The sequence below is a fragment of the Manis pentadactyla genome, chromosome 7 (assembly GCF_030020395.1).
Source record: "Manis pentadactyla isolate mManPen7 chromosome 7, mManPen7.hap1, whole genome shotgun sequence".
Taxonomy (NCBI): Eukaryota; Metazoa; Chordata; class Mammalia; order Pholidota; family Manidae; genus Manis; species Manis pentadactyla.
In genome coordinates this window covers 60255097-60268686 of record NC_080025.1, presented here as the reverse complement: position 1 = coordinate 60268686, position 13590 = coordinate 60255097, and the positions used below count along the sequence as shown (strand labels likewise).

Sequence of the window (13590 nt, the reverse complement as noted above, 5' to 3'; positions counted from 1 at the left end):
TGACACAGCATTTCACACTATGCAATTAAACTGTGAAATGATACAAAGGAACAGAAGGACATTACACCCTGAACCACAACAATCTAGACTTGTTCTTTTGGAGGAAAGTACTGGAAGTCCATTCAGTAAATGTGCAAAAAAAAAGCTCAGTGAACAGCTGCCCATGAAGATGTATGGAGCCTGCCCGAGGGCTGGTGCTTAGGAGAAGGCTTCTCATCAAGTATCAGTCTTCCAGTCACTCTCTAGCAACAATCTCCCAAGGGTCATCTTTAAAAATCAAAGATAAAATGATAGGAAAACTAGAAATGAAGAAGAGTGGGTTCTACGTACAGTACTAATATTAACTAGTTTTCAGATTTGCAAACTCAGACAAACCCCTTAATATAGCTAGGCTGCTAATTAAATGTAGCAAATTCCCCAGTTATTTCTCATTATATATATTTGTCTCCAGAGTTAACAATGTAAGAGAAAATTCTGCCTTGACTTCTGGCTAGTAGTGACAGGCGATGAACATACTCATGAGTGCACACAAACTGTAAACCTGTTTCAAAAAGAGGTTTAAAACTAGATAAAGAACTGCCATCACACTGATTTTCATCCAATTGAAGACATCATGAATGGTAAGTTGGCACACTGTTATTTTATGTGCCACTAACAAAGTAAAAATACTATCAATTGTAATAGTGTTATGCAGTGTATTGCACATCCTGATATCAGTGGTGTTCAACTGTCAATAAAACATATCTTGAAAAATACACTATATTATACATGGAAATACATATTTGAGAACAAGATTGAAAACATTAGCCTTGGTAATTCAGTAAGATCAGAACCATACTTAGTTTGCTGACCCTCCTTTCCTCTGTGAACAACAGCCAACTTTGTGAACAACTGCTCAGTTTGTACTACAAAGCTAAAACCCAGAAACAAATTTAGAGGTTACAAAGCGTTACAACAACTAATATAAATGTTCATTTTTAGAGAGCAAGTTGCTTCAAGAAGGACAACATATTCCATCTAGTAACTATCAACTAACTACATTCTCCACATTTCTGTGAAGATTGTCTACTTAATAGCAGAGGCTAGCCTCACATCCCTAACTAAAAGCTCTGGGCTGTGACATTTAGTGAAGGCAAATCCGCCAAGTACAAATATTTTACTTCAGTAACTGCACACATGGGTAAATGCTGTAAAAAAAATAAGACTTCTCTATTTCAAAAGCAAATGTTGCATCCTTTCTTTCTTTGACATTTAGATTTGCCAGCTACCTTGAACTGTATGCACGGCTTATCATTTTAAAAAATTAAAGAAAAAAATTACACTAGTACAATGTATGTTTGGGACTTCAACATACTCATAAATCGTGACTTTGCAAATCACCATTCCTAGAGTTAACATTTAATAAATACTAATTGAGCAACTATCCATTACATACAGACAAAAATGCAGACAGTAAATCTGGAAAATATGCAGAACTGTTTTTGCAGATATCTTAAATAACACTAAATTCACAATTTTATATTTGCTCTCTTTTTATTGAAGAAAAGGATCCCTTCAATACAATGTCAGATAACACAGCTGGTGAAACTATTTCAATCCACTGAAGTGTCTGCAAAGGGCTTCAGTAGTTACATTTTAACTGTCCCCATCCTTCACATGCAATACAGATTTCCCTGGAGACTGGTGTTAACCCTTCACGGGCAGTTAGGGACACTGGTGGTAAGGCAGCAATGTCCAAGCATAGGAAATACACTGGATAATGAAAGAGAATATGTTCTGTGGGAGGTATGTACATAACATACATCAAGAAAGAAAGTAATTCCAATTGTAAAATAAATAAGTAACCGGGATGTAATGTATAGCATAAGGAATATAGTCAAAATATTGTAACAACTTGGTATGGTGATAGCTGGTACCTAGAATTATCATGTATATAAATGTTGAATCACTGTGTTGTACACCTGAAACTAATGTAATACTGTGTGTCAACTACCCTTCAATAAAAATAAAAATAAAAAAAAGAAAGAAAGTACTGCATTGTCTGTTATCAGTGAATTTCATTTTTAACTCACTTTATTGACTTAACAAGCAGTTTTTCTAAAAAGCTAAAGAAAGCAAATAGCCTAATATTCAGTGCCTAGGAGCACACTAAAAATCAGATATGGCAACTTTTAATAACAATTATTGAGTCAAAGACATATTAGTTAGAATTAGTATACATGTGTTTATACATATACATAATATACATTTCGATGTGTATACATAAATTATATATCTCACCAAACATATCTTCACAAAAGTAGGAAGAACATTAGTTGGGAGTCTGGATGACAGAACACCAGTTCCACTATTAACTAGAGGTATTAGCTTGGAGAGTAACTTAACTGTCTCTAAACTTGGGCTTACTCAGCTGTTAAAGATGAAAACTTCCTAATATCTCCTTGAAGGACTGTAATGAGCAGCAATGACGACATAGGTTAGTACTTCAAAGTGCTATACAAATGCAAACTGTCATTACTACTATTATTTATATTCAGTAGAAGAGTAAATATGATAAACAGAGCCTTCTGAACCACTTGAGATGAGGGAAGATAACATTCTAGAATTTTAGACTTAAAATCCCAGATTGCTGAAATTTTTCTTGCCTTATTTTATATAAAGTACTTCTATGAGTTTATTTTTTATAACAATCACAGTATTTTCTTGTGTTAAAACATTAAATTTGTCTTTTAAAGTGCTCTTCTGATTACAGACAGAAAAAATTACTTTAACAAATGACAAAGTTAATGTGGATGTCAGGACCCACAAACTGCAGGCTGCCTGGGGCCGGCACAGTCCACAAATACTAACTCACCTCAGCCTGCACTTGGGGGAACACTTGTCAAGGAAACCCAGCGAACACCGATCTCAAGCCTCCAGCTCGGCTTATCTGGCTTATGCTAGGTAACAGGATCCGCCTTATGAGGAAATCTGGCCTCCTGGCCAATCCGGCCTGTGTCCCCCTGCCTGGCCTAACCCGCTCTTGCCCCTGATCTCCCGGGGCAGAGCGCTCCATGCAGGTGCGGTCCTCTACTCGAGACTGCGGACTGTTTTCCCTTCAGTAAAGGACATCAAACCTGTAACTCAATTGTTTTCTTTCTGTCATATGACATGAATAAAGCACAAAGAAATGCTAACTTACCCAAAGCATGAAAGATTCGGACTAGAGTTTTGAGAGTAATAAACCCAAAACATGATCGGACTCTGGGGGATACCATGTAGTGAACCTGTTTTCTTTTCAAAAAGTAGTCAAGACAACAACGGTTCTTGAACACAGAATGCAAAAGGCTTTGAAAATTCTTCGCTATTTTGACAAAATCCAATGTATTAAACTGCAAGTCATTTCACAGGCTATTAACAGATTTTAAATCACCAAAATACATAAACATAGTAGGTGCCTCCTCTAGAGTATTTTTCCTATATGTAAACTACTATTTAAATATGCCATTGAAAGTACCACAACTGGAATCTTAGGATAGTCACATTAAAATGGCATATTATGGCACACAGAGAAAGCACACATAAAATAATAACACTATATTGAAATGACAGTTATCGTCTCTTGAAAGTTGAAGCATCCTGAATATGTTAGATGACTGGAAATGCTTATTTACTCTTCCTTAAGCAAAGGTCGACACAAAAATATACTTTCAAAATATGGCCTCCCTCTCTCCTGTCACATCAATTATGCAAAAAGTTTATTTCTGAAGTATTATCCAAAAAGCAAAGGTATGGAGAAACGTGTCTTCAGGATTCAGGTATCTGACAGAGGCAGAGGGTAATGAGGGGAAAAGTTGACTCTTACGTCTGACTTCAGTTCTGGTTCCAACCTTTACTCTACAGATCTTCCTCTTCTTCCCGATAAACCCTCGTAAGTTGAAAATAATGAAAGTCAAAAATGCATTTAATACACTTAACCTACAGAACACCATAGCTCAGCCTCACCTACCTTAAACATGCTCAAAACACTCACATCAGCCTACAGTTGGGAAAAATCATCCAACACAAAGCCTACTTTATAAAGTATCAGATATCTCATGCCATTCACTGAATCATGTACTGGAAGTGAAAAACGGAGTGGCTGTGGGGGTACACAATGGCTGTGGGCATACTGCTTGTTTATCCTTGTCATCCATGCTCCACCTGGCCTCAAAAGAGAATTGCCGGCATGAGCAAACCCAGGAGAAGATCCAAATTCACAACTTGAAGTACAATGTCTACTGAATGCATATTGCTTTGCACCATGGTAAAGTCTAAAAGAGTTAAGTCAAATCATCGAAGTCAGGGCTGTCTGTGCTGCATTCTGGAGCCTTGAGAAGTCATTACCATTAGACTCACTAACTTCCAGAGGACAAGGCCACACCTAAAGGGACCCTTCCACCCCTAAAATGCCAACAGCGTCAGGCTGCACTGAAGAGCCAGCGTGGGCCTGGCCTTGGGCTGCCCTCCTGAGTTCCACTCCGCTGCAGAAAGTTCCCAGCTAACGTAGCTCACGTCCAGCCGCTCTCCCCAAGCTGGGCTGGAGGAGAAGCACAGTATTTCCTACCTGAGAGCAGCAAAGTTACCTATTGAGAGAAAGTGTAGTGTCACAGATTTCTCAGGCAGACCATGCGATGATGCAGAGTATGAAAAATTTCAGAAGACATTTTGTGACGAATCTGATACACCAAACAGCCATTAGACTTTCAACCTTATGAAAAGGCTTCAGGGATAGTTTGTAAGGGCCTCTACTGAAAGCATTTTTAAAGCCATATTTAACAAACACTTATTAAATGTCTACTGTATCTAAATTCTAGCTCTCTTGGCAGGGTAGGCTATACAAGCCCCTGACCTTGAACAGGATTCAAATATCCCTTAGGGAAATAAAGCATAACCAACCATAGAGATTTTGGCATAATACCAGGTTTACAGAAGTGTCAGCTCTGACTACTGAAAATTATTGCCTTTAGAATAAGGCATTTCCTAAACAACTAGCCCCAAATCTTGAAATGGTAAGGAAGCCTTTCCCGTACATGCCAAGTGGCTCACACTGACAGCAAAGACCTCCACGGGGTCAGTGACGCTGAAAAGGCTCATGAGCCTCTGAGTGCAGCCAGCAGGGTAAAGGACGCTGATGTCAAAAGAGGGTAATGGGAAGCAGGGAGGTCACCGGGGCCCGATTCATGGACGAATGCATAGCAGAAGGGCAGACATTATTCTGCCCTGGATGTCAGCCTTGCCAGTCCTATGTGAGAAAAAGGTAAATGACAAAAAAAACAAACCAACAGTGGGGGCTTTTACAAGGAGGCAAGGCCCAGGCACGGCAGGGGTCAGACCTACTCAGCCCATCTGAGAGCAGAGTGTTACAGCAGGTCGGCGGGAAGGCCTCGAACCACCCCCAAGAGGTCAACTAATACAATCTTGAGGTTCCAGGTAACTTGGAGATCCCTGAGTTCAATTCAGTATAATTCATTTTAGAATACCAGGAAGTATGTGGTAATTACAAACACCTATCAAAAAATGGATATAATTAAACTAAACTTTAATTTATTACCAGGAAAAATCATATCACCAGGAAAAGGAACACAAGAAATTTAAACATTTTAAAGTAAATACTTCCCAACTTGGTGCCCCTGTCATCCTTCTAAGCCTTAGTTTCTCCATCTGGTGCCTATTCACTAGCTTACTGGACAAAATGTACACACTGCCGGGCCCAGTGCCGGACACACAGTGAGCCCTCAAGAACTATCTCATTAATGTTCTCAGCACTGTTTAATGAGGGTTAATGGGATACATATTCCATTTTGCACTTCTGCTCTAATAAGATACGGGTGCTGACGGCAAGAGCATGAACAAACTGAAAGGGAATAAATTCTGCGATGTGTTTCTGTTTTTCTATGTGAGTAAGAGAAGTCCCAGTCTTCCTGGAATTCACACTCTCAAACATGAAACTGCGGTTCTCCACAGAATTCCAATCCTTGGGGCAGCTCCTTGGGGCCTCGCTCACTCTCCTGGATTCCCCAGGAAGCTTTTAACCTTTATCATGTCCTAGTTCTGAAAATAATAATCCTCTCCACCCTCACCCAGTTCCCCTCCCTTCTGTTCCCCATGGAGCATCGCCATCCAAACTCATGATCCTGTCAGCGGCCGCGTCTACAATCAGCCCTCCTCCCAGACCCAGTGCCCCAGGTACCGAGGCTCAGGTTCAAAGGGAAAAATCCCAAGACACGAACAAGCAAACCAGGCAAGCGTCCCCGCTAGCTGAACACCCCTGGAGCATTTCCGTGTCTTACATCTCCTACCCAGGGGACTCTACTAACCCCAGAGCCCTGTCCCACCTCCCCTCCTGGTGGCCAGTTTATCAAGGGCCGGCTCTCCAGTATGACTGAGGAGAACAGGGAGAGCTCCCTAGGGTATTTCCAAGCCAGCTGGGTACAAAGCCTTAACCTGGGGTTCTCAATGCCGGCCGCAGGCCAGAATTACCTGTGGAGCTTTTTAAACTGCACTGAAGGCTGCGGGATCACAAGGTCACGTGAGCATTCCCCAGGTAGTTTTTAAAAGCTCTGCGGGCCATTCTGATACACGGGCAGGGCTGGAAACGGCTATTCTGAATCAGGCATTGGCACAAAGGTAGGATAGGCATTTAGGAAGGATCAAAGGGACTTTCTGGTCCCCTCGAATTCATGCTAGTCTGGCAGCCGTCAAGCATAAAGCCCAGTCTTCCTCCCCATCCCACAGTCCACGTTAGAGTGGGGGCATCACCAACACGGCCCCATGGCACTAGGACTGGGAGGACTACCTCGCTAAGGACAGTGTGGTAGATCACAGACTTGTATTCAGTCCAGCTGAGTCACAAATTCAACTCTGTGCTCCCGGGAAGCCACACTAAAAAAAAAAACAAAGAAAGGAAACAATCAGTGATGATTCACATCGCCTATACCCGCAGCAGCTGGTATGTGAGCAGTGCTCAATAAATAGTCACTGAATGAAAAAAATGAAGAACATGAGTTTAATCTCCTAGTTATTCTTCTTGGGACAGTTAATTGTTTTTGAAAAGATCTATTGGGAATTCAATTACAGGAGAAGTAAAAGTAACCCACCAAAGGACATGAGAGGGCGTTCCCACTAGCTCTACTAACTCTCAAAGTGAAAACTGAAAAACCCTGGGGAATACTTGAGTCATTGAATCCCCTGGCGAGGCTGTGACACAGTGGTGAAGACTAGAAGGTGCCCACCATAAAATCTAGTCTCTCTTTTCTCCTCAGTAACAGAACCCCGGTTTCTCTTAGGGCAGCTGCATGCCAGCTCCATGCCTCCATTTCCGGGCCTTCCAGCTGGTGATGGCCATACTGATGACACTCTGGCCAATGTGCTATGAGCAGAAGTCTCACATGCTTACAGGAGTCTCCTTAAAGGAAAGGGAGGCATTCATTCTTCCTGCATCCTGCTGCATGGAGACACCTCAAGCCATGCGTTTGAGGGCCACTTCCTAGGAATGGCATAGAGAACTGGAAGGATTTTGGGGGCGACTATACCAAGCCTGGGCTTTCCAACTCTGGACCTCTCAAAACTAATTCTGATACAATGACAGTACCTGGGAAGTTTAGGGAAGCTGTAAAAACACAAAGGGTTATAATCCCCAAATAGCTTTCCTCAACCAAACATGAGTACACTGAGCAGCATATATGATGCTATAGTTTACCATTTACTAAGCACTTACTCTGTACATTCATCATCTCATTTAATCCTCACAACATTCCCATGAGGTAGCTATTTATCCTTACATTACAGGTGATGTAACAGAGGTTCACGGAGTTTAATAGTTTACAGAAAGTCAAAAAGCTGGTGAGAGTTAGACCTGGCAGATCCAACCCAAGTTGGATTAGACCCCAAAACCCATGTTCTTTCCATTAATCGTGTTGAATCTACAAGGAAAATCCAATTAATGTATCTTGAACAGAGACCTAGGTTTTAAAGTTAGTAGCATATAACCAACAGTTATGGTCTCCCCGACAAAGCCAGCTTTTTTTTTTACTTCCAACAAAGTATCTTCTTCTCCCCTTTTCAAAGTAAAAGGCACTTAGCAGACACTTAAATACTAGTTCCCTTACAAATAGAACTGTCCTTTTAATTTTACATGGATATTACAAATGGCATAACTGTTTTATTTCATTGCTGAGTTTTTCTCAAAGTTACACAGAAAAGAACCAAAAATAATATATTACTCCTATATTTCAGTCATATAAACAGAAAATACACATTAGGCCTTGAAGATATTTTCCTGGCATTGAAAAGATGTCTTTTGAGTTCATCCAGCATGTAACCACCTGGCATTTTACTCTTCCACTGAGGAAGAACTGTTCATCAAGTTCCACGAAGGGACCCCTGCAGGGAGGAGGCCAATGCAGCCATTGTCCCAGGGCCTTCCCAGTTTCTGCACTCAAACTCCTGCATCCTGGGAGCCCCCTCAATTTCCAGAATGCTCCATGGCCTCAGGGCACCAAATAAATTCATAGTTATGACTTCCACAAGATTTACTAAAATGCAGGCAATTTATATTAAATTAGAGATGAGCATTATTATAAAGCATGATTTTAGGATACTGAGGCAGCTAAGCAAAAAGAAATAACAAAGCTCTACATTTGCATGCTTAACCAACAGAACGTTGCCAAGTATATCAAAAGTGTGTTCAAGTCTTCACTGGGATGACGATACTCAGTATGTGCACCTGCACTCCCATTCACCCTGTTAAAAAATAAGCTTGGAACAGCACCTAGACATTTACTCTCAGTGGACACTTCATCTGCCCATAAAACTGAGACACTGTACGAGGAAAGAATGAGAAAGGAATCAACTTTCACCAATGAATTTTAAAGTATCTGTGAAATGGTGGAAAAGAGTGATTTTGATATTTCAGTTTTGTGGTATAATGCTAGGCTTAAAACTCTTGCAAGACTACCAACAAAAATCTGTAGAGATTGGACAGGATACATACTACTCTCTAAGATCCTCTCCAACTTGAATGGTCCATGACTCAAGTCATCACTGTGCGATCCTTTTCCCTACCAGTCAGAAGCAAGTCAGGCCAGAGAGTTATGTGACTTTCCAGGGGTCCAGCTCTGGATGGCAGTGGAGTCTGGACTCTTCATCAGCCACGCCCTCACCTTAACTGTGCTCAGAAACACTCAGAACCAAAAGAGCATATGATCAGTATGTGAAGATAAAAGACACATTTCACCTCATATGGGTATTTTACTTAGTTTAGCTCATAAACAGACAAATTGGCCTCAAGTTTTAAAAAAGACTTGAGTCCAGCAACCCTTTAAGCTGTCATTAGCTACTTCAAACACACAATAGCACAGTATTCTGAATCTTTTCATGAACTAAGTAAGCCAAAGGAATGAACACAATAGCTTGAACCTTAAAATACAGATGACAACCTCCCAAAAACCTACTGCTGCGTCTAGCTGTCCTGCCATGGGGTCTTGTGAGCAAAACAGTTATCTGACCGGTTTAAGGAGTGCAGTGACAATAAGGAAGGACGTTTGGTGTTTCTCTAACCTGACAACTTAATTCTTACAACAGGGAAAGATTACAGAAGAGCACAGAAATCTACAGGCATTTACTGTTCGATCAGTGTTACAGTCCCTTAATCTGGGAAGGCCCCCCAAATTAGATGAACACAAAAACTTGGGGCTTTCAAGCGGAAAGGTGGATTGTTCTAGGTGGCAGATGCATACTGAGTTGTTTTCCAATCACGCTTTTGAATTTATGCTGATCCATTGATACGCCAGCCCTGTGCCTCCAGAACCAATGGTACTGACCACTCACAACCAAGAGGTTTCGGGTTGCATCTATGGCTCTGACACTGACTGAAGCTTGCTGACCCACACTATCCCACCTTGGCTTCACTGGCACCCCTTTCTAAAAGGGGGCAGCAGTGTATATATATTCTGCAGAAGGCCAGGGCTGCTGTGGGGGGTAGCTGGAGCCAATTAGTAGCTTCCCGGGCTCTCGGTATCCTGTTTCCCTTGCCCATGGAATGGGGTTCGTAATCTCACATATTGTATTGTCTGCAAAATCAAACTAAAAGTAAATATACAAAAAAAAAAAATTGAAAGAGCTTTGAAAATTACAGTTATAACAGATATTTAGCCAGTTAAGTTGGCAAAAAACTGTCTCTCTGACATAGCAGAACAACTCCTGGGGATATATGAGTTCTTAGGTAACCTGTTGCAAAAGTCCATTAATATTTAAATACACAATACATGGTTATTAAGCTCAAAAGACAAGTCAAGCAAAGCATTATAAATTATAGATAGGTATAAGTCTTCAGTATTCTAGCAGTTAGAAGGGTATATTTCATCATTATGCTGGAAATCACATGGGTGTTTCTTTAATACCAATTTTATACACGCCTCACAGGCCTTCAGGATAAAGGTCGTTAACCATTAACTATGTGCGCAGTCCATTTCCCCAATCCTGCTTTAATGAAAGCACCTTTTACTTGTGCATGTCAATCTAAAATGCCCAGATCAACACAGCTTTCCAGCTACAACCATATTCTTTTCTATACAAAGAGTAGAAAGGAATGGAAAAGCCCACTATATTCACAGCTATCTACTACTATAAAGAAAAAGCAAAATGAAACAAGAAAGCTAAAAGCAAATAGGACTTTTTCAAACACAAAATGTTCTTAAAAATTCCCAGTTTTCCAAAACTCACAAATACATAAGTAACATAATACCCTTTTCAAACAAAAGCATGAAGATGACTGCATCAAGTAAAGCAGGGCCCAAACCCTATGATGGAAAGACTATCTGAGCATGTCCTTTATACAATCACAACCAGATTAGTTTCAAAATTATATTCTGCAATATGAAATCTGTACAATATAATTTCAAATTATGAGTGAAAATAAGGGTGTGAAAAATACACCAGGTATTTTCACCTCTTAGAGACAAAATTCTTGCAGCCAGAAAACCTGTAGAATATTAAAAGATAAAATGTTTAAAAATTGTGACTATAGTCTCAGTTGACTCAGAACAGTTTTAATTGCACTCAGTTTCTTAAATGCTTATTTTAAACTAGTACACTTGCCCTAAATTTCTTCTCTAACAGACCTGGTATTTTCTTGCAACAAAATCTGTTGATTTATCAGGGATATAGATAATCTTTTTTTTTTTAAAGATTACATAACTTCTTTCCAAACGATGTTGATGTCTGAGGCTAAATTAAAAGCAATGTAACTAAAAATAGAAATGGAACCGCTAGATACCCATTTTTAACAAACACGGAAACTATTTAATTTTCAGACAATTTTATTTCAGGAATGACTTTCTCAAGAAATCAGAATTATCAAGGAGCAAACACTTAATGCTCAGCCAAAGTAAACCAAATGAGTTATATCATACATAGAACAACCTGCGGTAAAGGCAATCGACAAAAACTAAATTACTTTTTAAAAGGTAACTTTTCTCATTCTCTTAATATTTTCCAGGTTCAATTGAGATGTGATGCATCAGACTCTGTAGCCAGTGTAAGCGTATTTATCTCAACTGCAAGACCACAGTGAGTGCTACTCAAAGGAGGGGAGAAAACAAAGCTATCTAAACACCTATTATGAAAGGCCGCAATACCCAATTTAAGAAATAACCATAGGACCGAAAACTCAAAAAACCACCGGCTCACACAACCCGTCCCACCTTGCTCCATTCTTTTGCTTATTTCCATTTCGTGGTGAACTTTCAAGTAAAAAGGAGGAGAAACCTGTTGGAGTGGATTTTTGGAAGATAAATACTACAGATAAAACAAATATGTTGCTCTGAGGAAGTTGTAGACCCATTTCATTCATTTACATACAACCATTAGATACACCCACAAGTATTCCGATCAGAGAAAATGCAACCTGGTGATCTGCAGATGTAAAACAAGTCCCAGAGGCGGCTACTCTCCCGAGGGGCAAATAAAAAATGTGGCTCTTCACCCAGGCAGCTCCAGAAATTCGGGCTCTGCAACGCACTGCGTGCGGAAATTCAAACGAACTCCGGCCACTCACGGGCGCAGCACCTGCGGGACGCGGCCGGGCTCGGGCGGGAATCCTAGTCCCACCCCCAGTCCGCTCCACTCACGGAAGCGGCCAAACAGCCCCGGGCCAGGGCGTGCGCACCGCTCCACCCTGAGCGCGACGCGGCCGCCGCGGAGCCGCGAGAGGGAAGCGCGGGCGCTCGGGCTGGGGGCGCCGAGGCGCGGCGGGCCGGCGGTGCGGGGCGCGAGCTCACCTGGCGCAGGGGAACGGCGCGCGCCGCCGCGGCACGGCCAGGGCCCACGGCGTCCGGGGGCACAGCGCCCTCGCGCTGCGGGAGGGGCCGCGGCGCGCGCCCGGGTTCCGCCGCCCGCCGCCACGCCGCGCCGGCTCGCCCGAGGGCGCCAGCAGCTGCCAGCAGCGCCTCAGTGTGCGCGGCCCCACCATCCTCGTGGCGGCCGCAGCTAGCTTCCCTCCGCGGTGCCGGGTCACTCACTCACTGTGACCTTCGAATCTGGCAGCCCTGCCCCGCCGGGTCCGCACGGGCCGCCGCTCCCGCCTTACCAAGATGGCCGCCCCCGCGGACCCCGACTCCGAGGCCATCTTGGTAAAGGAGGCGCCGTGGGGCGTGCGCTGAGCCCCTCCGCCGGCTGCCCCACGCTCTGCGCACACTCTGCAGAAGCTCTTCAGACGCCAAATTGACTCCCCGTATCCAAAACCAGAAGCTAACTTGCAGATCGCATAAACATCTCCCTGGACACCAATCATAATTGCTAAAATTAAATGGGATCTTGGTGGCCTCTCGCAGCCTGCGCAATCCTAGTAGACGAGCACTTATTAGCAGCATACTTACAACCTTGGCGCGGTGAGCCTGGTAGATAAACTAAACTGTAAGTTCAGTAGGTATTGAATATTAATGGCAGCACGGCCTTGTCACAGTACGCTCGTTAACTTTTTAAATGATGTCGCAGACTCCAGATGCACCACAGTTCTCATCTAAATTTGCTTTAAAAAAAATTCTGGATGACGAAAGAAATCAAGATGACATTGTGATTCTGAATTTCCCCCAGGATTTTCTTTTTAAACTGTAGGATGAAGTTACCTTTTTCAAGAAGTATAGACAGATCGAAAGAGACTTCAGCAATGGTTGATTGAGCGAAATGATTCCTCTGTCAGTCCTCTGGGCCGTACCCACAGGTCAGAAACAAATGCCCTCCGTCAGAGACTGGGGGAAAGAGGTGGGTATATTGGCAAAGAATGTAAAAATTAAATACAGGCCCCAAATGCAGATATAACTGCTGGAAAATTAAGCCAAGATATATTGCCGTTAGAAAGTGGATGTGCTAGGGTGATACTGCAGGAATGTAAAGAATGTGATGTCAGGTGAGGACTTCACCAGCCTCAGGCTAGCTTGCAGCTGTTGCTGAATCATTCTGACTTAAGTGTGATTCAGAGCTAGTTGCACTGAAACTGCCCTTACTGAGTGGTACCTGGGTGCTTCAGGAAGGAAAGAGCGCTATCAACCCGAAGGCAAATTAAAGTTACTG

At 42.3% G+C, this 13590-nt stretch overlaps 1 protein-coding gene across 11 annotated transcripts in view; it reads right to left on the bottom strand.

Moving 5' to 3' along the window:
• Nucleotides 1-12870, bottom strand: part of NAPEPLD (N-acyl phosphatidylethanolamine phospholipase D) — a 46645-nt gene extending 33775 nt beyond the window's left edge. Inside the window, exons 1-2 of one of the 11 annotated variants that reach the window (XM_036892430.2) lie at nucleotides 12608-12865; nucleotides 6818-6903 (exon numbers count right to left, since the gene is read on the bottom strand). Coding sequence is in view for 2 of the 11 variants with exons in the window: in XM_036892424.2 (XP_036748319.2) it covers nucleotides 12300-12490 (191 nt within the window). In the remaining 9 variants the exon portion in view is untranslated. The other 10 variants (XM_036892427.2, XM_036892425.2, XM_036892426.2 and 7 more) reach the window with 10 other exon arrangements.
• Between the last annotated feature and the right edge of the window lie 720 nt (nucleotides 12871-13590).